General features: G+C 42.1%; 1 protein-coding gene across 1 annotated transcript in view; it reads right to left on the minus strand.

The window, feature by feature from the left end:
* PAPPA2 (pappalysin 2) overlaps positions 1–25,373 on the minus strand; it is a gene marked incomplete at both ends in the record, with an annotated part of 281,829 nt that overhangs the window by 67,579 nt on the left and 188,877 nt on the right. Inside the window, 3 exons of the mRNA XM_082865530.1 lie at positions 5,603–5,816; positions 6,999–7,176; positions 10,693–10,864. Of these exons, the coding sequence (XP_082721656.1) occupies positions 5,603–5,816; positions 6,999–7,176; positions 10,693–10,864 (564 nt within the window). The remainder of the gene's footprint in view (positions 1–5,602; positions 5,817–6,998; positions 7,177–10,692; positions 10,865–25,373) is intronic.

Here is a 25,373-nt window from a genome sequence, read left to right on the forward strand (position 1 = left end):
TGGCTATATCTGTAGGCTGTTGTCCTAATGGGTCTTATGGTCCTTACAGGAAGAGACTAGATAGCAGGTGTGGTTTTAGGAATCATCAGCATGTGGAAGGTAGTCGAGGCTATGGGGTAAATATCTTCAGCCCAGACAAGTGTGCAGAGCAAGAGAGAAGAATGAGCACAGAGACACCAATATTGAAGAAATGGGCAGAGGAGAAAAAGCCAGAAGAGGAAATTGAGAAGAGACAGAGAAGAAGCAAGAAAATCAAGGGAGTGAGATAGAGCAGAATCAAGGAAAAAGTCTCAAGGAGGGTCTAGCCAACCATGTTGTAATGAAGAGCCAGTCTCCACCTTTGATGTTTGACTCTGATGGCTTTCAAGCCCCATCATATCACACATCTGAGCAAGCCTGTAAGAAAGCCTGGGTGCTTCCTCTTTTGGCTTCAGCAGAAAGTTCAAACCACGCCAGGTCCTGTTCACATGCACAAACCCTCCCCCAAGCCTCACCCCCTAACCACCATACAACTCCAGACCAGTCTCCCTTCCCTGATTGCTCAAGCCATTTGAAGACCAACTTGGAATTTTCCCCTTCTCTCCCCTGAAAGCCTCATTATGTGAGTAATACACCTTTTCATACTCTCTTGGTCAATGTGTGGCATCATACTTTCAACATCCAAACCAGACTTGGGTGGGAGGGTCCATCCTATCTCACAGGGTGACCGTGACATAAGCCAACTATTCTCATATAACATAAGGTCTAAAAAGAGTCCCTGCATTTGACAGCAGTGGGGTCCATGGCAGGCTCAGCCTTAGTGGAGAGACGGGAATAAAACCTGAGTGTCAAAGTGTGAAGGAGGGAGAAGATGGCAAGATGGAGACAGTGAATACAAACAACTCTTTCACCAAGTTTCACTGTAAAAGGGAGGGGGGAAGCTGTGGTAGCTGGAGGAGGACATGGAGTCAATAAAAGGCTCTGCTTGTTTGAATTTTAATATAGGAGAGACCCGAGCACAATTAAAGAGAAGTAACCAGGCGAGAGGAAGGAAGAGGCTTCAGATGTAGGAAAGAGGAAGGTAAAGTGATTGAGAGAAATTCTCTAGAAGGGGTACAGGATCCAGAGCAAAGGTGGAGGAGTTCATAATTCATTTTATTTAAAAAAAATTTTTTTAGTTTATTATAAAATATGATTATTTATTAAAAGAATCCCAAAATAGAAGACAAAAAAATCTTGCTGAGTCAACACCACTTGCCCAGAGTATTGACACTTTGGTGTTTTTTTTCTAGTTAAAAAAAATATATAAGGTTTTTTTGTTTTTTTTTTTAACTGAAGTATAGTTGATTTACAATGTTGGGTTAGTTTCAGGTGTATAGCACAGTGATTCAGTTATACATATAATACATAAAGAATATATATATATATATATATATATATATATATATATTCTTTTTCAGATTCTTTTCCCTTATAGGTTATTATGAAATATTGAGTGAAGTTCCCTGTGCTGTACAGTAGGTCCTTTTGGTCGTAATTCATTTTAGACAGTGAGAAGGGGGAGAACATGTTTGGAGGTGTCAATTAGCTTGCACACCTGTGGTCAGACCTTTGCGCTTTAGGGAGTGAGGTGATCTGCTGGAAGTTAGGGAAGAGGTGTTACTGGAGGAGAGGAGGTCTGAAATAGCCTTCAAGAACAGAGACAGTGTTTGTCTTCAAAACACAGAAGGGTCTGGACACAGGATGGAAGGGTCACGTCCCTGTCTTACTGCCATCCTGGAGTGCTGGTCTCCGCTTGGTTTGCCTGTTTCGAAAGATCTGTCTAGTTTTCTTTTATTGCTCTCTGCCTCCACAAATTGGCTACGATCTCCTCCTTCTAGCTCACTTCATTATTTTTTTAAACTGTTTATTCATTTATCTCATTATAAAGTCTAGAAAACTTAGCAAATATAAACAAGCAGAAAAAGAAAAGTTATATTCCCTATAAACCTACTACCTAGAGAATACGACTATTAATATTATAATCACTTCTAGCTTCTGAAGAAGGATGATTAAAAACATACCTTTAATATGGAAAATAAGGATTGTATCATTTATAATAACTATGTTCTGCTTTTATCCACTTATTGTATTGTGAATGTTCTCTCATGTCTTTAATATTCTCCTAAACATCTTTAATGGTGACAGGATATTTCATGATATGCCCGTATAATTGTATGGCTGTACTACATAATGGGCATTCATTTTGTTTTATTGAATTTTTTGTTACTCTCCTTCTCAACTTTTCCCTCTGGAGAATCCATACAGTTTGGGTGATACTGACTCTACCCAAGACTTCAAGGCCAGGTCCTTGACCAAGGCCAAGGCCATTGCATTTTCTTGTCTTCAGGAACTAGAGTCAGTGTGAGCAGTGTCACCTTCACATCCCGGGAAGAAGGGGCAAGGGATCCAGGGGCCAGGAGAAAGGGCCTACCTGTAGTCCATGTCCTCTCCTATGCTCCACTGTAAGGAGGAATAATGTCCATGAAAGAGGGAACATGGAGGCTGTGTGCTCCTGAGGCCAGAGCCTAGGTCTTACTGATATCTTCACTCCTAACCGCGAAGCTGGCATAGAGCACCCACATGAAGAAGTACCAACTGCAGCTGTGCCCTCCCTGCATCCGCAAGTGCAATGGGACAAAGCTTAAACAGGCTGGATAGGAAGAGAAAAGTCAGATGCAGCATTTATCTTTCTCTCTTGAAACAATATTTAACAGACTTGAGAAGAAGCAGGAAGGCAATGTACTTGGCTGATATTTTGGTAGTTGTTTCCTTCTTTTAAAAAGAAATGAACAAAAAGTAATTTCTAGCATATGTATTGAACTTCATAGTTTATAAAACACTTTCAGTACATTACCTGCTTTGGGCCTCAAAACAGTACTCTTGGGTAAAAATCATTACCACTCCTCACGTCAAGGAGGCAAAAATTGAGACACGTGGATATGACATACATTGTTCAGGGTCATGCAAAGAACAAGTGGCAAATTTGACCATCTAGGAGGTTTTTCCACTACTCAGAGAACTGCAGAAGACTAGCATGTGGCCACTCTGTCTGGGTTAATCTCCCTGTTAACTTCTCTCAACTTCTTCTCCCCCTGCCTGCATGTCCTAGAAAGAATTTTAGGGCTCCATCTGTACAACTCTGGGCTCCAAGCAAGGAACAAGGCTGACATAGTTCGTTGGGTAAACACAAGAAGCAAGTGACAGTGATTTACTCCTGACTTGCAAACTTCTGATTACCAGTCCACTGCTGGCTATGTAAACAGGTGTAAACTAAGATTAAAACCAGTTTATGCAGTGCAGTAAATAATTTAATCTCTCCTCAGCATGGTGCTTGTGAATGTAAATGTTTAAGTCCAAACCGATGCTGATGCTGTGATGCAAGCTTCCAGTTTCTCAACCAGAAAAGAAAGCTGTGCCTTGTAGGCCCCTGCTGGGGCAGAGAAGCCGGTGGAGTCAGATATGCAGACGCAGCAGGAAGCCCATCGTCATGGAGGAAGCCTCACTGTTCCCAAGGCAAAGCTCAGCCACGGGCCCAGGGGAGCTAGGAATAATGCCTCCACCTCGAATTCCTCCTGGTCCCGAGACTTTTCTCTCTCCCTCCAGTTTTCATTGCATTGTTCTGCAGACACCTGAGTTGGCTCAGGTGTGTGAAAAGTGAGGCAAGAAGAGAAGAAAAAAAGCAAGAAAACAGCAGCCTTCAGGCTGGTTGTAATGCCATTCTCACTGGAAGATGACCTGGGTACTCACTACCCGTCAATGCATGCTGACGCAAATTGATCTAGACCCTATGACCATCATGTGCAAATGTGTTTTCAGCTGTCAAAAACTGTTGACGATACCTGCTAGAGTCACTGAACCAGAATGCCGCTTCCTATGAATTTTTCATCAGTATTTATTCATGTTCTAATTAGCCAGGCTCTTGCCTCGGGCTGAGATCTTGAGGAGGGGACTTCCCTCTCCCCCTCCCAAATATGATCTTGGGTTTTCTTGGGAGTGAAAGGCTCCCGGCAAAGCCGAACTCAATCCACCCCATATTGAGATGGCTGGATGCTGACTAGAGAAGGGCGAATTGGAGCCAGAGAGTAAGCTTCCTGTTTTTCTTTTGCTCCCTTAGAGAATTCTAGCTTACAATCAAAGCTGGTATCTCCTGGAATCACTGGTAATGCCATGGCTGGGATTATGTCAGTTCAAAAAAAAAGTCTTTAAAAACATACCTACTATGATCAGATTTTGAACTAAATCCTGGGTAAGAAATAAATCTGATTTTCTCCTGTACTGACATAATTTATGGTAGGAAAATAATAGTTACTGAGTACAAGGAGTTTCTTCTTCTGAAAGCTTTTTGTTTGTTTTGTTTGTTCGGAAAATGTTTCTTTTTCTGAAACCATTTATTGAGCATTTAGCACAAACCGGGCACTGGGCTGAATATGTATTATCTTGTTTAATCCTCAACTGAACACTCTGGTGAGGGCATTATCCCCAGCTTACAAAGATGAGACCCAAAGAGTTAAGTAACTTGCCTGAGGTTACTCAGCTAATAAAATGGGGAACAACTGGGATTTGAACCCCAGCATGATTTTCTTTAAAACCCTTCCTCTTAAATTATGCAGTAAGCTTTTGTTCTTTCTGATCCACCATGCGTTCAGAAGAAAGGCTCTCTTGGTTTCTGGGTCTAGGAGCGTATACACACAAAGTCCAGGAAAAAGAAAGCAGAGAGACTATAATTACAATATTAATAGCTAATACGTATTGAGTTTTATGCTTTAAAAATAAATTTACTGACTCATGTTTTTTTGTTCGTTTGTTTGTTTGTTTTTGCGGTACGCGGGCCTCTCACTGTTGTGGGCTCTCCTGTTGCGGAGCACAGGCTCCGGACGCGCAGGCTCAGCGGCCATGGCTCACGGGCCCAGCCGCTCTGCAGTATGTGGGATCTTCCTGGACTGGGGCGCGAACCCGCGTCCCCTGCATCGGCAGGCAGACTCTCAACCACTGCGCCACCAGGGAAGCCCCTGACTCATGTTTTATACATACTAATTTATTTAGTTCCTACGTTATTATTATTATTATTATCCTCATTTTACAGATGAGGAAGAATGAGGCAGAGAAAGAAGACTTCCTGGCATCACATAACCAATAAATACCTGAGGTGGGGACCATCCCAGACAATTTCTCCCACAGCCACAACCATAAGCCTCCACCTGTCCTGATGAGGATGTTCTAGGACACAGTTGGATTCGGGTGATGTGTGTACTGCTTAAGAAGCTCATAACACTTACTTTCAAGGAAAATAATAATTAGGGCAGAGATTCTTTTAAAAACACCTAGATGAGACTGTGGAATCTCCTATGAGAAAGAATATCTTTATAGAAAGCATACTTGGCCAGCCTGCCTGTCATGACTGGGGAACACACCTGTGCAGGTGAAGAGAGATTATACAGAAAAACAAACACAACAAACAATGGACAACCCAGAAGGTCTTAATATTATTTCCAAAACAGTGGTCTAGGATTTGCAAATGAAGGAACAGGAGCAAGGTACAAGGGTAGAGAGAACTGCAAAGACCAGGAACAATCCAACTTACTTCCTGACTTTATTCTCCGCACTTCCCATCACGTAGTAGCCCGGTTTGCATTTGTATCTGCAGATGGAGCCCACATCATGGTTGCCCTGGAGGCAGTGAGGCAGGAGCAAGTTGGCGTTCGGGATAACAGGGGGAACATCACACTCCAACTTGCAGTAAGCTTCAGGGAGAGACCAGAGCCCATCTTCAAGACAGGTCAGCCACGGGCTCAGTCCTGACTCCAAGAAAGAGAAGCACAAGATGCTCAGAACAGAGAGTCCAGGAATAAAATACTAGCAGAGAGAGTGAAGACCTGTCAACGTACCGTCATTCTTGGAAAGTCACGTTACTCTTTGCGGAGCAGCTTCTCTAAAACCTCAGGTCAAATGTTTATCCTATATCTTTGTGCCCACAGAGCGTCTACTGTGCTCTCTTATACAGCACAGAGGTCAGAAAGCTCTTTCATGACCTGAATGAAAGGAGGGCTACCAACCAAATCATTACCTCACTTCCTCACTATATATAATAAAAATAGAGTAGTGACAGTATTGTGGAAAGCATTATAATAATACTAGATGACACTTTTATTGTGCTCATTATATGCCAGGCACCGCTCTAAGCATTTTACATGTATTCACTTGTGTAAACTTCAAACCTCAAACAACCCTATGAAATAGATACCATCATTATCCCCTATTTTGCAGCTGAGGAAATTGAGTTTAGGTAACTTGCCCAAGCTAGTAAGAACAGAGGCAGGGTTTGTACTCAGGCAGTTTGGATGCAAAGTTCTGCACTTCAACACCATACCGTATGCCTCAACGTCATTCATGGTTTCTCCAAGTGCAATCCATGGACACCCCACAGTAGCATCACCAACCCACCTCAGACCTACTAAATCAGAATCTGTCAGCATGAGGCTCAGGAGGTTGCATTTGTAACAAGCCTGCTCAAACACTGTTAGGCGCACCTCAGTCCAGGAGGTAAAGAGCAAGATGTGGGGTCTTCATCTCTTCCTAGCAGTACAGCTCATGTAACTATGCTCTCATCTCTAAAACAGAACGAAAAGCACCTAACTCATAGGATGGTTGTAAATATTAAATTTAAAAATGTGAATGATAAAGCGTATCTGGATTATTAATATTATTAGAAAACTGTTAGTTGGCTTGACTCCAGAGGACATAAAGTCAAATAAAAATGGGAAAGTCTAAGTTTTTTCCTTAATGAGATCTTGAGTCAGGGCATTCTGGGACAAGGAATGGTATTGCCCTTTGGGACTTTGCTTGTGTTATCAGAAGAGGGTGATACAGCAGAGCCAAATGGGAAGGGCACTGGGGTGAAGAAAAGATCCCCAAAGTACCCCCGAAGAGAGAGAACCTGAAGAGAACTTGCATACAGCTCCTGGTTGGCCAGACAATACCTTGAAGCTTGGCTGGTGGGACACAGGAGATGGAGCAGCGTTTCAGAAAGTTTGTTCCCTCTGAGCAGGAGAAGTTTGCATAGTTCACCAAAGACTGGTCGGGGACACCACAGTCAAGGGGCATGCAGCTCACAGCCCGGTCCCAGTGCCCAGAGGAACATGTGAGCAGAATTTCCTTCTAGAAACAGAAAATTTTCTGCTGTCAAGGTGACATAAAAAGGCTTATCAAAACAGTTTCCAGGCTTTGAAAGAGTCCTGATGATTATTTGTGCAAATGTTCACAACAGGCAAAATTAGTTTGTCTTTCTCCCTCTTTATGCCTTACTGTCTTAGTGTACTATCTCACACTACCCAGGTATGCTGCTAATGAAAGGCAAATGTTAGTGTAAGGGAATCTTTAAATGAAGACACTCCTCCAGGCCAACTCTTGGCTATCCTCCACGTGCTTCTCCAGATCACTCTCTACCCTTCTCCACCTTGCCCGGGGATGCTGGCTCCTGGAGATTTCATGCCTCTGACTTGTGTTTGGTTTAGCACCCAGGGCAACAGTGGCAGGAGAATGGAGAGGGAGAGAGGCAAGGGGGGTCAGGGTGCTGATCCTTGCTACTCCCTCCCTAGGGCTTTGCTGTAGGTTGGCTGCACCCTTTGGCAGTGATCTCCACACACCTCCTGCACTCTCTTCCCAGGGGTTCTGCTAACTGCTCTCTATAGTCAACTCTTCAGGCCTACAGGGGATATCACCCCTTCACCCTGGGATTCTGCACCATCTGCTTGTAATTTCCTATATCCTGCCCCCACCTTTAGAAGTGGCCCCTTTACTGAAGTCCCTCAAATTGCCCACCTTTGAGTGTGTCATCTGTTTCCTGCTGGGACCTTTACAGATAATGCTATGAAACATAATTGTCTCCTCTGAGAATGGTGCCTAGGCTTTAAGAACCGCTGAGACTTAATGCATATGAGGCATCTTTCAAACTTTGTAGTTAAGTTTGAGAGATTCCAGCTGTTTCCCTGGGCCTGCGGTTTCCGTAGGGGAGCCCTAGAATTCATCACCATGAAATAAACGAGGAGACATTTTTTGAACACCTAGAAGGGCCAGATTCCTTACTAGGTTTGGATAAACAAGACCCTCAAGGAGCTAATAATCTACCAGCAGAGCAAATCATAGGTTGGAACAATGTATCAGAAAACAATTGAAGGGGGAAAAAGGGAAAGAAGGAGAAAGAGAGAGAGGAAGGGAGGAAAGAAAGTAAAAAAGGAAAATTCTGGAGATATATTTTTGTTATATCCTACTTCCTTCTGTAATGATTTGAGAGAATATAATACAAAGACTGCAAATGATAAAGTGAAAGAAGTAGAAAACATGGACCAAGGAGAAAGAAAATTTAAATTGCTGTTAAAAAAAAATACAGTGATATAATATATGCATGCTTGTTTTGTGGTGGTGAGATAGCACTACAGGGGCTGGAGGAGGGATTGCCCATACTTGGGTAGGAGGGAGAGGGTTTGCGGGGAGGTGCACAGGGTAGGTAACTCAGGAACTGGCCTTTGAAAGATGAGCGAGACTTCCTAGCAGCAGAGGGGAAGCAGGGAGAAGAAAGTATTCAGAGTGAGGGGAACAGGAGGAGCAGGCACTCAGAGACCTGGATGCTCATGGCTTGTTTGGGAAAAAGCACAGCCGTCATTCTAGCCAATGGGTTACCAAAAGTCAAAGGGAGAGTGGGCAGATTCTGCGGCTCAGCCAGCCATCCCACCAGGAGACCACAGTGGCACCGAAGCCAAAGGTAAAATGACTGGTGAAAGCACCTGTCACCCCTGACACCCACTCTTGGCTGGCTGCTCCTCCCTGCTTTCCAGGGGTTCCCTGTTGCCTGCCAGAAGAGCCCAATTCAAAGCCAGACACATTTTTCTGTTTAGTTTAAGTTCTTGTGTCAACAAAAAGCAAATATCCCCACTGTCTTGTGATCAGGAGCCGGGATCGTACAATCTGTTTAGTGGGGCCAGCCTTGGGTGACAGGAGTGGTCAGCTGGAAAGCTGTGCTTGCTGACTCCACCATTTGGTTGGCAAAAGGTGAGCTCCCACCTTCCTTCTCCCAACTCTGTCCCTGCCACACTGATCACAGCCTGGAAGACTGGCTCGAACCACAATGATCACTTCAAGAATGTCTCTCAAACTCTGCATATATTGCCTGCTTTTTCTCCTGGCTTCATTAGGTATTAACCATTTTGTCTTGAACTTGTTCCTAATTTTAATGAATTGCAAACACCATCTTTTCTTCTCTCCCCTTCTTTACCGACATCACAAAAATGTATTTAGTTCCTACATTGTTTTTGTTCTTTTTCCTTCTTTCCATCTCTTTTCTAGTGTGAGTTAAGCTGAGTTAAGGGCAGGTGATAAGAGTTCTGCCTTTCTCACCAAAGCATCATAGACCAAGGAGTTGGTGCTTCAAGGTATGTTAAACCTGTCTCTCTCTATGCAGAACCTAAACCAGCTGAAACCAAAGATTGTGTCTTTAAATCCTGACCATGTCTAAGCAAGTAAAATTCTTCCACAGATCTACAACCTGCTAAGCAGTCAACTGGTACAAGATGAAAACAATTCCAATCTTCCAAACCATTGATACCTGACTAACCAATCGTGATTCCACTCTTCCCTCATCACACCTCATCTTTCTCATCTTCTTCTCAAGCATCATTACCTTTTGCCTAATGCATCCTGTCTCTATCTCATACTGTGCTCATGTTTTCTAATGGTTGATTTCAATTTTCAAGTTCCTCTGTAGAGTACTGAAAGCTCTCTAAAGGAAAAATGGAAAATAAAATTCTTAGTTGAGAATACATTATCACGCTCATCATAATGGCAGCTTTGCAGAGAGCTAGGTGCCTACCATTTTGCTAGAAGCTGGTAAATTATGTCTATAGTCAGTCATCAAAATAACCCAGTGACATAAATCCTTCTGATTTCATTATTTTACAAATGTGGAAACAAACCTAAAGTGGTTAGTTTCTTTTGTGTGTTTGTCTTTACCTAAATTACACACCTACTAAACAGTGGAGTCAAAATTTCATTCCAGGTCTGTCTCTCAAACTACACTCTTCATTAATATATTCTACTACCTTCAGATCACCTTGAAATCTTCAAGTGGTGCATGGTAGCTTGTAGAAATTTGGAAAATTCAGTTAAAGCCAGAATCATGATATAACCCCCAACTCAGTAACAGAAGGAAGAAAATCAGGCTCTTTCCTCCAGTCTTCTTGTAAGGAGGGCTGGTGGGGGCAGGGAAGGGGGCTGGTGCGTGGCAGTCAGACAATGAACCACAAACAACCTGATTGCAAACTATTTTGCCTGCAAATTGTGGACAGGTCTAAACTGCAGCATTCCCATTTTGAAGCTGAAAGTGGGGGTCATAATTTCTGATAGGAAGATAAAAAAGCAAGGGAGAAGGATGGAACAAGTGTCCCTGTCTACTGCCCACCTGGAGAGAAATTGACACCCTAGTTAATGGAAACTGCACCTGTTCTTATCTATACCTTGCATTTCTATAAAGCCATGCTTCTCCTTGCTTGTTAGATTCCTCATTTTTCCTTTCAGATGATTTAGAAACATGCGCCTTTCCCCCATCCAGACAGGGGGAGGAACATGCCTACTGTCCCTCCCCAGGGGCTTGGTCCTGATGACCACGGGTTTCCAACTCACCTGCATGGGCCTGAGGTACTGCCCATTGCTGGCCTGAAGGTCAAACCCCCTTTGACAGGTGATAGAGCACTTCATGTGACCTGGGCCACCAGAGGTACAGTTCACCACATCCGCGTGATCAAGCAGCAATGGCACACAGCTGCCCTGCTCCCCACAGGGCCGATGGACACAGCTGGAGATGACAGAAACAGAAGTATCTTAAACGGACTCAGAACTGATAGGCAGCAGCAAAGGCTTTGCATCTCCCTCTGGGAAGCGCCTCTAAACCAAAGAGAACATTGTTTCTCCAAAGCCTACATTAAATTCATTACTTCCTTCTACGTGACCTGGAACCACGCAACATAAAATGAACAAGAACAATATCATCTACGAAGTGATTATGAACTGGCTTTCTCTATGGCTCTTCCAGGAGGACAAAATGATGGTAGAACAGGTGGGGAGCGTGTCTCAAGAGCTCTGGATGGCATCAGAAATGAATAGATCAGAGGATAATCCTTGAAATATTTCATAACCAGTACTCTGGGCCCCAAACAATCAGAACAGACACAGGACAAAGGTCAGGAGTGAATCCTGGAGGCCCCTGGTTGTGTCAGGCATTAAACTTTCTGTTGTTCAATCACAGGTTTGTCGCAGGGGACCCTGTAGAAAGGGCCTGGTTGTTTGAGATGGCAGAAAAAGCAACATTTATTTACTGATTGTCATGGATTTTTGACAACTGGCATACACCATTGAATATCAGCACCAGCTAATCAGAAATTGAGCCCATGGCAGAAAGAAGAAACTCACACATATCAGATCCCAGCCACATGCCTGACGTTGTTCTACATGCTTCCAGGACATTATCTCAGCAGAGGAGAACTGCTGTCCAGATCTCAAGGGCTATTCAACTGGGAACAGGAGGGATAGGTAACTCCCCAGGGTTTGGGGAGACTCTGCTGGGACCATAACAGCAGCAAGGATGCAACAGAGATGGACCTAGAGATTGTCATACTGAGTGATGTAAGTCAGACAGAGAAAGACAAATATCATATGATATCGCTTATATGTGGAATCTAAAAAAAGAGTACAAATGAACTTACCTACAAAACAGAAATAAAGTTACAGATGTAGAAAACAAATTAATGGTTACCAGTGGGTAAGGTGGGGGAGGGATAAATTGGGAGATTGGGATTGACATATACACACCACTATATATAAAATAGATAACTAGCAAGGACCTACTGTATAGCAAAGGGAACTCTACTCAGTGCTCTGTAATGGACTATATGGTAAAAGAATCTAAAAAAGAGTGGAGATATATAGATAGATAGATAGATAGATAGATAGATAGATAGATAGATAGATAGATAGATATATGTATGTATGTATAACTGATTCACTTTGCAGTACACCTGAAACCAACACAACATTGTAAATCAACTCTACAAAAAAAAGAGGGGGGGGGCATGCAACAGAGCCGAAAGAGGGTTACCCTCTTATCAAGGCAGAACAACAGAGATTAAGATTTAGAGCAACTGCCCCCAGGCTGTGTGAATTTGAATCCTGGATTCACCATTTAGTACTGCCTGTATGATTTGATTATTTATTCCCCGGTATTTCAGCTCCTTCCCCCATGAGATGGGGATAATAATGGTGCATATCCCACAGGGTTGTTATTGTTCTTGGGTTAATTCTCTCTACTGCTCCACTGCAAATGGCCCAAGTCCCACCTTCAGTGGCCTGTTTTTTATGAACCAGCCACATGTTTTAGTTTTCCCACTTCTGTACTTTTGCTCAATTTGTTGTGTTTTCTAAAAGGCTTTCCTTCTCCAAGAAGCCCCTCCAGATATCTTCCTCCCTCGAACCTCTCAGGGAAATTTAAAAAATAACTCTTCGAACGCTTCTTTTACTCTATCTTGTAGTATAGTCATGTATGCATTTGATTGTTCTTCAGTTAATTAATTTATCCATCCTTTGATCCACAAGGCAATTAGTATCTGTCTCTTAAATGCTGTTGAATCTCCCAACTAGATTATGATATTCTTGAAGACAAACACTGACTCCTACCCACTTTTGTATTCACCATACACCTCATTGTAGGAGTTACAATAAATGTCTGCTGAATTAAATTTGTTCATATCATAGACATCAAAGTAAGTCAATGGCTATCAAAATGGTAAATTTGTTAAATTTTATAGTGATAGGTGGGGATATGAAATACAAAAATATCATTATCAGACGATGGAGGATGGGAGGGAGATGCAAGAGGGAGGAGATATGGGGATATATGTATATGTATAGCTGATTCACTTTGTTATAAAGCAGAAACGAACACACCATTGTAAAGCAATTATGCTCCAATAAAGACGTTAAAAAAGAAAAAAAGTGATCCAACCATCTTGCCCTACTCATTCATTCATTCACTCATAAACATTTACTGAGCACTTAGCATTGGCAAGGCATCGGTCTCAGTACTGGGGATAAAATAAATATGCCCTTAAAGAACACATAGTCTAGTGGTGTAGAACAACAAGATATTTTCTTGCTCATGATGTTTTTGCCAGTGGTACTAAATATTAGTTAAAATGGCTTCTGTGAGTCTCGTCATCATTAATTTGTTCTATTTGCCCTTGAATTGTGTTAGCAGCCAACGACCTTATCAAGGAGCTGGGCAACGATATAAGAAAGTGGAAAATAGGGGCTTCCCTGGTGGCGCAGTGGTTAAGAATCTGCCTTCCAATGCAGGGGACATGGGTTTGATCCCTGGTCCAGGAAGATCCCACATGCCAAAGAGCAACTAAGCCACGTGTGCCACAACTACTGAGTCTGAGCTCTAGAGCCTGCGAGCCACAACTACTGAAGCCCGCACGCCTAGAGCCTGTGCTCTGCAACAAAAGAAGCCACTGCAACGAGAAGCCTGCGCACCACAGCGAAGAGTAGACCCCACTTGCAGCAAACAGAGAAAGCCCGCGCGCAGCAACGAAGACCCAGCACAGCCAAAAATAAGTAAGTAAATAAATATATAAAAAAGGAAGTGGAAAATAAAATGTCATTGAATTGAACATACTGCCTTGAAATAACTGAGAATTGCTTTAAAATGCACTAGTCCAAAAAGTATGGATTTGATTCGAATATGCTAAAGTTGCTGCCCCTGATCTTGGGGTTTAAGTTACACGTCAGGGATTTCAGTTATATGTCAGTGACATTCTCATTTCTTTTACCTATGCTTATTAGGTATAGGATGGAGGAATTGGAGTTGAGTGGTAAGAAGGAAACTTTTTTACTCCTTTAAGCTCTGATTATTCTCTGTGAAGGTGTAGTATTCCCTCAGAATCACTCCGGGAGCCTGATGAAGGGAGGAATATATGAATTGCGGGGGGATGACTGTTAATTGTCAGCATGGATTCTCCAAATCCAATGCTGCTAATTAGGTATGCAATACAGGAAATAAACCTTTGTCTCCGAGTCTTTATTCAGCCTAGCTGGATAAGGAATCTGAAACCTGACGGTCCTTCATGGAATGAGATCAGAACACCTCATTAGTGATGCTAAAGAACTTCAAGTTCCACAGATACTACATGCCCTTGATGTACACAAAACGTAATATTTCTTCAGCGTGTTAAGCAGAGAAGACTGGAAAACAGAGAGTCATTAACAGTTCTGGTTCATGTCAGCTCACTGCCAAGAAATTAATGTGAAATAACAGCACGTGCTATTTTCCAGTGACTCCGTCCAATGCATCCATGTCATCACTGAGTACAAATACGTGCTGAGATAAGACACAAAACAAATACTCTGAATGAGCCTCCTTCCATCAAGATGGTGTTCCATTAACTACTGTTGCTATGACTACCAGTATTAAAAGTCCATCCAGCCTTGGCAGCAAGGGAGGAAGAATGAGACAGGGGATGATAGAAAAGAGGGAAAGTGGCATGAAATAAGACCAAGACAAAAAAAAAAAAAGCATCAAACCCAGACCTGTTTATGAAGTGAGAAATGGTTTTAGGGCAGCTGCTGCAAATTCTTTCACTAGCTTATATTTCCATTTGCTTCCTTTTTAAGGAATTTGTTTTATGAGAGTGGTGTTTGTCAGGTCGTTAGCTTCTGATGGCATCTGGTATCAATTGCAGACTTCTCTCCTTTGCACCCCAACCCCAAACCCCTTTTTGTGTTTCTCTTCCACTACAAATACTGCTTCCCTGAGTGAAGTTTCTGTGTTCTCCGTTTTCCCATGCTCCTGACACATTCTTCTTTCTGGCTACTGTTAACATTAAGCCCCAATATCATAATGATAATGCTGATAGTAAACATAATTAGTCTTAAAACTTTTCAAAAGCTTTCTTCTTAGGGTCTTTGGACAAATGTTAATGAAAGTGGCAGCAGTGAAGCCTTACAATGTCCCAGAGAGATGGGCAGTTAGGTATTTATCTTGGTTTGACATACAAGGAAACTAAAGCTGTTTGAAGACTGGCTGGAGGCTGCACAGTGAGTTAGAGGAAAATCCTCAGGCTGGGTCTCAGAGTCCTCACTCTCGGGGCCAGCCTAGACCACCAGGCCGTCTCCCTGGCGACAAGGTGGATCTCCTGTTGCTTTCTTCTCCATTCAGGAGCTAGCATCATTGGCCAGGATGAGCCAAGAAGCTCCTCAGCAGGGTAGTCAGGGGGGAAAGAGTAGAATAGTAAATGGTTGGTCTCAGTTTTGAGCAGTTTTCTTTTAAATGAGAGAATATCAAATTGGCAATTTTTGTCCAGCTGCCATTGTCTGCATGATGCCCTACTAAGCGTGTTTCTTCCTTTGGCAACCACTTCTCACCCTTCCACCCATCTTTTTCCAGACCTTTCCCCACACCCCATCACAATGTGTTCTCGGGTAAGGATATGATGCAGCCAGTCAGATGTGATTCACAGGTATTTCCATTTTAACAGGAGACAAAAGTTTGAAGGCAAAGGAATGAGTTTTTCATGATAGAATCTTAAGTCAGTAGGCCCTCAGAGGTCACATTACGTAGATGGTCACCTTACCCATCATTCTAGCTTTGCTCTTTGTGTCTCCACTTCCCCAATAAGCCTCTACTCTCTCCCTTCTTGTCCTCACTTCCGGAAGCCATCATGTTTGAGGATTTTAAAAAATGCTTTCAATAGAGAAATCCCTTTTCAAAATGTATGTTATCCCTGGGCTATCTTCTTGCATATAACCTGCTTGTGGACACCCAGGCACACTAGTAGCACCGTCCTACCAAAATGATGTGTGTGCTTCCTTTTCGTTTGGGCCTCTGCGTGATGCCTTGGGAAACCTCTGTTGGCAGAGTTCCATAAAAGAATGGCCCTCATCTGCCACAAGGCAGACTTTGTCAACCACAGTTGTATATTTAACTCACTTAGAGGCAGCATTTAAAAAATAAAGATACCCAGGCTCTGTCCCCTGGAGATTTTGATTCTGTAGGTTTATGGTGGGATCCTCACAGCTGTGATTTTATTTTAAGTTTCAAAGTTTTTCAGGCTCACCAGGAGTGAAACCCGGCACCATAAAGAGCTGGGTATGTGTAACCTGAAAGATATGTCAACAAATTCCATAGGCCAAGACTATAAAATAACAAATGCTGATTCCAGAAGGAGAAACTCGTTCCACTGTTTCATCATTATGCTTTAATGTTTTCAGCACAAATTATCACGTGGGAGTCATAAGACAGATCAAAAGTATAAAACATTTCCCCCATTCTGAAGAATCTTTCAATACGGCTGAAGAGAGAAAATAATTAAATCATGTGGTACCGATTATAAATCCATGGCTGTTCCAGAGAAAGTTTTATCATTGGATATGATTTGACCTCAATAAATTAATAGGATTTGGAAAGGCAAAAGAGATATGCCAGAAAGATACCTCCAATGCTTTCCAGACAGAACACAGAGCAAAGTAGCACTCTAAAAACCTCGACAAAATCACCACTTCCTCTCCCTGCCACTGAGAACTGAAGAAACTTCAGTAGGGGCGGGGCTCTGAAATTCTGACTAACAAATTTAAAGAACCTATATGGAAAAGAGTCAACATCGATATTTGATGATAGACTTAGAGGCAAGCCCCCCAAATCTTCCCCTACCTTCCAGGGATTGGTGAGGAACAGAGTAAGACTAACATCAGAAAGCAGACATCATTCTCAGCAGAGACAGCAGACAGACTCACTAACAAACCTACAATGAGCTGTGCCCCAGGGCATGCCAAATCAGGCACATTTTAAAATTTTCCATTGCTTGAGGCCACTAGAGTGAAGCTGGCTTCACTTCCAGCCAAGGTCCACATTTGGGAAGCTGGGTAGTTCCTAAGGAATGGGTGAAGTCCTGGCTGTTCTGTCCACAGCTTCCTCACAGCTTTGGTGTAAGGTTCCCCTGAGGGTCTGTGCCATCCTGGAGGCATTTCAGAAGGCTATGACACTATTCCACTATTCAGAATCAATAGTGAAACCTTATTTCTCCCATGTAAGAACTGATGCAAGTTATGCACTAAAGATCCCATTTCTTGCATGTGACAGATGGAGGGTGGGGAAGACCTTTAAAAATCATCTTAGAGGAACCACAGTTTGTTAAAACTAAAATGGACCTTAAAGATAATTCAACCCTAATTCCTCATTTTAGAGATGAGGAAATTGAGCCCAAAAGAAATTATGGGATATTCCACAACTTCCTAACCACACTCAGACTACAATATAATAACAAAGAAACATTTAATTAAGCTTTAGGTTAAACTCAAAATCAGGTTGACATCAGCTCAAGAACTTTTCTAAAGTCAACGTCCCACCCTCCCTCAGGCATCCAACTTGATATCTGGAATCTAGATTAGTTTAGGAGAAACTTTCATACTTTTTGAGAAATAGCACGGTGTGATGGAGAAAGTAGTAGATCGAGGCCAATGTGACTTGGGCTCAGGTCTTGGCTTGGCCTTGCTTAAGTCTATGACATTGGGTAAGTCTCTTAACCACTCTGGCCTTTTGTCTGCAAATCTGTAAAATGATGGGGTTAAACTAGGTTCTCTCAAGGGTCCCTTCCAGCTTTAACATGGTATTTAACTTTCTAGATGAGGTGATGGTGCTACTGGGGTGGGAGTACAGAAAACCCATGAATGGGCAGGATGTGGTAGAGAACCCAAAAAAAGAGTTGCTCACAATCTTTCTTTCCTAGTGTAAGTATTTGCTTAATGTCACAACATTTAAGTTGTTTAGTTAAACAAAATATTGCAATTCATTTATCCAAGAAGTGCTACCATTGACCAAATAGCAATCCCAGTGGTTTCTGTAGAAACAACTCTTTGAAGGTTACACAGTGAAAGCGGATCAGATTTCTCTCCATTCCTCCACTTTGTTTTACCAATTCTTAGTGAAATAAGAGGGTATGGGCTAAGAAGAAATGTATGCTCTGGGTTTGGCAGCAGACGGAAATAATATGTACAGAAAGTAGAGTGGGCTGGAAGAGATGGAGTCCTCGTTAATCTTCCCACCACCAACAGCAAAACCAAATAATAATAATATCCATCCTTAGAGAGCTTTGCTGTTTCTCCAAACAAATACAAAAACATGGCCACCATTCTGGCTCCCCATTCTACTTCCTCCTCACTACTGGCTCCATCTTTGCTTTGTAGGGCAAGAACCAGATTAAATGTCAAGTACATTTCCATCAGCCTTCTTGGGCAGAACGAAGCTGGTACTTTGAGGGGTTTTACTGAAAGGTCATACTGACCAAGAAGGGAAAATTAATTCAAATTCTTCTCCTCTGAAGAGTCTCATCTGATAGAAACAGAGGAATCTCAGTAATAATTCTGATTTTTCCATCACGTGACAAAGAAATGAATTACTGCACTAAGCAGACTTCTCCTTCCTTCCTGTATCCTGGGAAAGTGGAGGTTTTCTCTGCCCCTCTATTGAAGTCTTTGCCCCTAAGTTGGCCCCTGAAAACATCTCTGTCAGGAGATGTCCATCTCTTCCTCGAATGTGACCTATTCATAAGTTCAGGACTGGACTCTGGTGGCCCCAGGACTGGTAATTTGCTTCACTCATTTCTATTTCAGGGCATGGTTTTTTACCATGCCTGACTGTAACACTAGAAGTCCCATCCAAATGCCCCCTCTTCCTCTAAAGAAAAACAGATTTACATCACACAGCCAAAAGCACTCCCTTTCAAAATCCCTGTCTCACCAAGTTTCAGAACTGACGATTTTAATGTAGATTATAAAATATGTGGAACACCAAAGAAAGAGTCAAAACAATTTCTGGCTCACCGGCAGAGAATGTGTGCCCTAGCACAGCACCAAGGAAACATAATCACTCATCAGAAACAACAACAATAAAAACAAATATTATGTCTACATAGAATATATATAATAAACTTTTTTTCCAGTTTGCGAAGGCAGTAACCATTTCCACGTGAGGCATTTCCTAATGAGGAGTGATCACTGGCGCCCCCAAATGACTGCACTGCTGACTCCCCCTACCCACCCCACTATTCTTCCCGGGGCACCAATTAAACTATTAATTCAGGAGTGACACTTCCCCAGCCATATTCATAGGCCAAGGCTGGGGAATCATGAAACAGGTGGAGTTAAGTGAGGGAACAACATAATCCTGAGAATAAAGTTTAATGGGCATGGGGAGGTGGGGGTGGGGGTGGGATGAACTGGGAGATTGGGATTGACATGTATACACTAATATGTATAAAATAGGTAACTAATAAAAATATATGCTCGCAAAAAAAAAAAAACAGTTTAATGGGCATGAGCTTCCATCTGTGGCATTCCTAGAACAGTACTTACAAGGCAGGAAGAAAGGATAGCATGGCTTCTGTGTGGCTATATACAAGCTACGCGTTAACTGAGGTCTTGAGGAGTCGCAAGCCAGCACCTTGAATGAGCCCCAAATTCACATATAGAAGTAGAATATAAAACACATGTTGGGCCCCTCTGGGACTCTCTCCCCCCCTTGGCTTCCTTTCCCCATAAAGTTTCTGGACTCCCCAACAGAAGCTTCACATTGTTCCCATCATCTCGTAATTCAGGAATTTATCAGTCCTTGGTTGACATCAGATTTGGAATATTACTCTCTTCTGTCCTTTTGTTCTTCCTAGCATTCCCAAGCCTTGCAACATCAATGGCTCATTTGCTTATGGAGAAATGAAGGCCCAAAGAAGGGAAGGGACTGTCCTAAAATCGTGTGGTGAGACTGGATGATGCGGCCAAATGTGAGAGGCAGGGGTCTGGACATCGGGCTTGCTGCCATTCTAATCGCCAGGCTTCCTCTGTCTCCACAGATATGGCTACACCGAACCATGGCCTGAGAGTCCTTGCGACCAGAACTTAGGGTCAAATCCGTCAACAGTGTCTGTCTATTTGGCAGGCTGGCAAGACGACAGAACCCTGGAAATACTGGCTTGTTTTTATTTTCTGTGCTTTCTCCACCAGCTGCCGTTAATACAGACCATAAGCACAGGGCCAGCCCTGAGAAAAATTGGGAAGCAGGTGATATTTTAAACTCATTTCTCTTTTCAGCACCAATTTTCCCGCTTCTCATACTCCCCCAAACTTCCAGTTACCTACACTAGGTTGCATTTCAGCAGGGCTCTGGTATACTTTTGAATTGGCAAGGTCCATAAGAGAATACTTCTGGCATAAACAGCTGATAACGACTTAAGACATTTCTATTTCTATTAAGTGGTTATTGACTATTTTAAAGAGACCGCTGGAGATTATCAGGACTTGAACAAAATAATTCCTAATTGTGGACTTTCAGACACTGTGATAAGGCGTTGGGAATTAGTGTTGTGAAGTCACTGTTTTGAAACCAGCCTTAGCGGTAGACTCCAACCACAAGTCTTCCTAAGATGTCTGTGCCTGTAGCCCTGAAATCTGAAACCTGAAAGCTGCCACCCAACTGGTCCTAAGAATGTATCCCACCATCTCAGACAACGTAATATTTTAATAAAGGAACCATCTCAGACAACGTAATATTTTAATAAAGGCTATTTCTAGAGTCGTCTAGCCGTGCCCCAATAAACCCCTAAATGAGACCATGTCCATGACCTTTCCATTTTTCCTCTATAACCCCATGAGAGTAAACAGTTGAAAAGACTCAAACAGCTCACTGTGCCTCCCAAAGCAGATCTGTCTTTCACCAGGCCATCCATCATCGGCCAGGAGAACCAGAATCCTCGCCAGTGGATTCTCCTCCTTCTCTCTTATTTTATGGACAAATCATTCTGGGAAAAGGAAGTTGAGCAAGAAACCTAGGGAACAATTGAGCAGCTATAATTCTTTTCTTGCTTAAGAAGCAAAAACGGATTCAATGTTAATTTGCTAAACTGCTTTGGGGAAGAAGATAATCAAATGAATAGGAATGCAATACATATTTCATTTCTATACGGCCTTTCCCAGCAGCAAGAGAGAACAGTTCCCATCATCCTGGAACATTAAAAGGAAACCCTATGCTAAATATAAAAGATGAAGAGCCAAAGGATAAATAGATGCTTTAACCTGTGGCCCCTAGCACAAGAAAGGAAGAAGCCCTTTACTTTGTGAGGCTATCAAAAGGGTGGTGATTGGAATGTTTTACATAGGACTGAGTAGGGAATAGAGAAGCCTGGCAAGGTATAGGGGCCCAATCCAGGAAGAGAAGGAAGGGAAAGTGTTGGCATTTTAAATCTGAGCTCCAAATAACTGAAGCGCGATAGGAATTGGTAAAGCAGCAGCAATGAGGGTTCCAGGGAATAATGAAGCATGAAGCAGAATGACGGATAATAGAGATGGAATGATCCTATTACCAAGACCAGGCTCACACACTGATTACAGCAGGGATGGAATGCCAAGGCACTGAGCTGTGCTCTGGCTGCATGCCCCTGGACTCAGGCTCAGAGGCCTTATAATCTAGCCCCAGCTCTACCAGTAATCTATGGGGCAACCAAGAAGAAACATTTTTACACCTGAGGAGTCCCAACACCTTCCGAATGGAAAACACAGCCACTTGCTCCCAGAAATTCTCTGGGAGTTATAAAAGTCATAGAAGTGAATTCTATGGAAAAGGTGCTTTCCTTTCTACCACATCCCTCCACTCCCCAACCAAAATCCCACGTCTGCCAAGAAGTCTCCACGGACAATGGAGGGTGACCCAGAAATCCTCTATACTTGACTTACTGATGAAGGTGCTATCTTCTTGGTCAGCAGATCCACCTTTTCAGGATTAGCTTTCTAAGGCTAAAGATATCTTTTGTGTCACAGCACAGCAATGTCATTCAAAGGGGGGATCTGAAGAGGCAAGGCAGCTGAGGGGAGCCAGCCTGAGACAGCATTAACCCTGCGTGTTACCGAAGTTTGCGTGTGAATCGCAAATGGAAAGATACGAGTTATTTGGTGGTGGCTGACTGTTGGCTTTTCTCCCTGAATTATTTATTTTTTACAGTCCCTGCTTCAGGAAACAGAATCTGAAGAACAGAGGCTCCACAGAGAAAACAAAAGTGACTAAACTAATATACATGTACATAAATTTGTAGGTCTCTGTGCATCCTGAGGCACTTCAAACCAAATCAGCTATACACTATTCTTTGATTACTCATTTCTAAAAATAAATTTATTTATTTATTTATTTTTGGCTGTGTTGGGTCTTCATTGCTGTGCGTGCGCTTTCTCTAGTTGTGGTGAGCGGGGGCTACTCTTTGCTGTGGTGCGTGGGCTTCTCATTGTGGTGGCTTCTCTTGTTGTGGAGCATGGGCTCTAGGCGCTCGGGCTTCAGTAGTTGTGGAGCACAACTACTCTCTTGTTGTGGCGCACGGGCTTAGTTGCTCCGAGGCATATGGAATCTTCCCTGACCAGGGGTCGAATCCATGTCCTCTTCATTGGCAGGCAGATTCTTAACCACTGTGCCACCAGGGAAGTCCCTACTCATTTTTAATTACCTGATTCTTTTCTTTACACAAGCATGATTAACAAAACATGGCAGGTATGTTACTTATGTCAGGCATTACGTCAAGTATAAAAGAGTTGGAGGCTGAACTCTCACTGATGTCCACAGTAACAGCCAAATAGTAAATGTTTTTAATGCAAAAGATAAATTCTGCTTAAGAGCTGTTGCCTTGAATATACAATCATACACACACAATGTGTGTGTTCATTATTTCCTCTTGACGCAGACTTTATGTGCTCATGCTCAGTTTGCTTTAACTAAAGAGGAAAATCCAGATTTATGCAGAAAAGATAAAAGCAAAGAAAGAGAAGAGAAAATCTGGGGATGACACTGCTGTTTACAAAAATATTTATATTTTACTTAAAAAATAATGCCTTTCTGAATGGCACAATCATTTAAAAAGTTAAATCATTTAAAAATTTAGTTATATAATTCAATGCATATTAATCTTCTCCAAAAGATTGCCTTGTGTAAAATAAAATACATACACACACACACTTACACATATATAACCACATTTCACTAGACCCAAATTGCTAAATAAATTAACCCTCAATTGTCCTACATTATGAAAAGAGTCAGAATGCAGATCATTTAAATAATAACCACTTTTTTATTTTTAGATTTTTAAAATAATTTTATGATTTTCTAGGAAACCCAATTGATATTACTGATTGTTTTTCACTTTAATGAACACTGTAACAATTCTGGGTGAGCTATTGAGAAGGTGGCTTAGGAAAAAGGGAAAATGAACTTGGGAATAAAATGTGGAAATGGATCAGTCATAAAATGGATGTGGTGGACCTAGATAATGTAGTATTGGGAGGACATTCTCTGGTAAAAGGCTGTTTAGATAATCCACCTACCAAGAACTGGGGAATTCCTATAAGAAAGACCTTACTCTGGGAATCATTGTTCTTCCCTCATGCTTTTTTCCTGCATGCAAATTCCTCACATGTCCCTTGTGACCCAAGCTGCCTAGTAAGTTGAAACTACATCAGTAGAGTGTGTGGCTCTATCAGGCCATGAGACACATGCAGTGAGATCCTTGTAACTCCAAGGTCTAGGCACACTAGTCCAGCCTAACGTATTTTGGTGGACATTATTCCAGCCTCTTAGAATCCACAACCTTGTGTAATTCTCTCAGCTTGAGTGAGGGTGGGACCAGTGACTTACTTCTAACCAAATGAATATGGCAAAGGTGACAATGTCACTTCTGAGTACACAACCTAAGATTGAAAGGTACTCTTGCTGAGAGACTCTCTCTTTATGGCTTTGAAGAAACAAATTGCCAAGTGTGAGCTGCCCCATGGAGATGGCTATGGGGTAAGGAACTGAGGACAGCATCTGTGCAACATCCAGCAGGAAACAGGCCCTCAGATTGGCAGCATTTGGGGACCAAATGCCTACAGAGGACCCAGTTAAGCCTGGCCTAAAATCTTGAATTTCAGAAACTGTGAGAGTATAAATGTGTATTGGTTTAAGCTGCAGAAAACTAACACATACACAAACCAGGCTTTAAATTGTAGTCTTCCTTCTGGCTTACCTGTACTTCTAATCTCCAAGAGAATGGAATATTTCTTTTCTGATTTTCTCTCCTTGAGGAATAAGATTCTTTTTGTCTGGGCTAGGACCGCATAGGAGCTGGGGCAAATTTTCTCTTTTTCTAATGACCCCAAATCCCCTGGATTCTGCCCATAAAATTGCCCCACTAGATAATTCATTTCCTGAACTTTTCCAAAAGTCCAAAATATCCTTACAATTCCACCATTTATTACCTACTCCATCAAATATCACCAGATCACCTGCATTACTTGGAGCCCACATCTACATTTCTTGGTTTCATGGATTCCTCAAAATAAATATGCCATTTGCATAGACATATCTAAAATACGGGTGCTCTTTAATTATTCCAGGGCCAGTTAAAATCTTCTTACCGCAGTCCAAACAACAGTTTGTGGGAGGGTGGAAGGATTTCTTGGAGAGTAATAGACATGAGTATATTTCTTTTTAAAAATAATTAATTAATTAATTTTGTTGTTGTTGTTGAGGTATAGTTGTTTTACAATGTTGTGTTAGTTTCTACTGTACAGCGAAGTGGAGTTCCCTGTGCTATACAGCAGGTTCTTATTAGTTATCTGCTTTACACATATTAGCGTATATATGTCAATCCCAATCTCCCAATTCACCCCACCACCACCACCCTCTTTCCCTCCTTGGTGTCCACACGTTTGTTCTCTACCTCTGTGTCACATGAATATGTTTCTAAAACAGCTTTTCGTTCCTATAATGAAAACTTTCTTTACTAAAAACAAATTACTTTGATACTACTCTTAGTTTTGCTAGTTTTAAATAAGGTGAATTTGTACACACTGAGTCTCAGTTTCCTCAACTGAAAAATGATTCCTGGCATATTGTAGGCACTTAGTAAATATTTTTTGAATGATGAATAGTCTGCCTCTTTCCACACACACACACACACACACCCCCACACCCCATATAGAATAGTTTTACAAATCAGTCTACATTAAATTTTTCAGAAGCCTTTCTACTATGTGAAATAAAATATGGCAATGTATATACAATGTGTATACACACACACATATTCACTGTTTTAGACATAAATTTTTACACAACTCAACTCTCAATTATCCACAAAGATAAGAAGGATCAAACATGACTATATACAGTGAGTGAGAAAGAATGTGAGAACAAGAGAGAGAGAGAAGAAATAACTCAGGTTTCCACATGCATATTCATTGAAAAAGAT

Source organism: Leucopleurus acutus (genome assembly GCF_964270905.1).
Source record: "Leucopleurus acutus genome assembly, chromosome: 2".
NCBI lineage: Eukaryota > Metazoa > Chordata > Mammalia > Artiodactyla > Delphinidae > Leucopleurus > Leucopleurus acutus.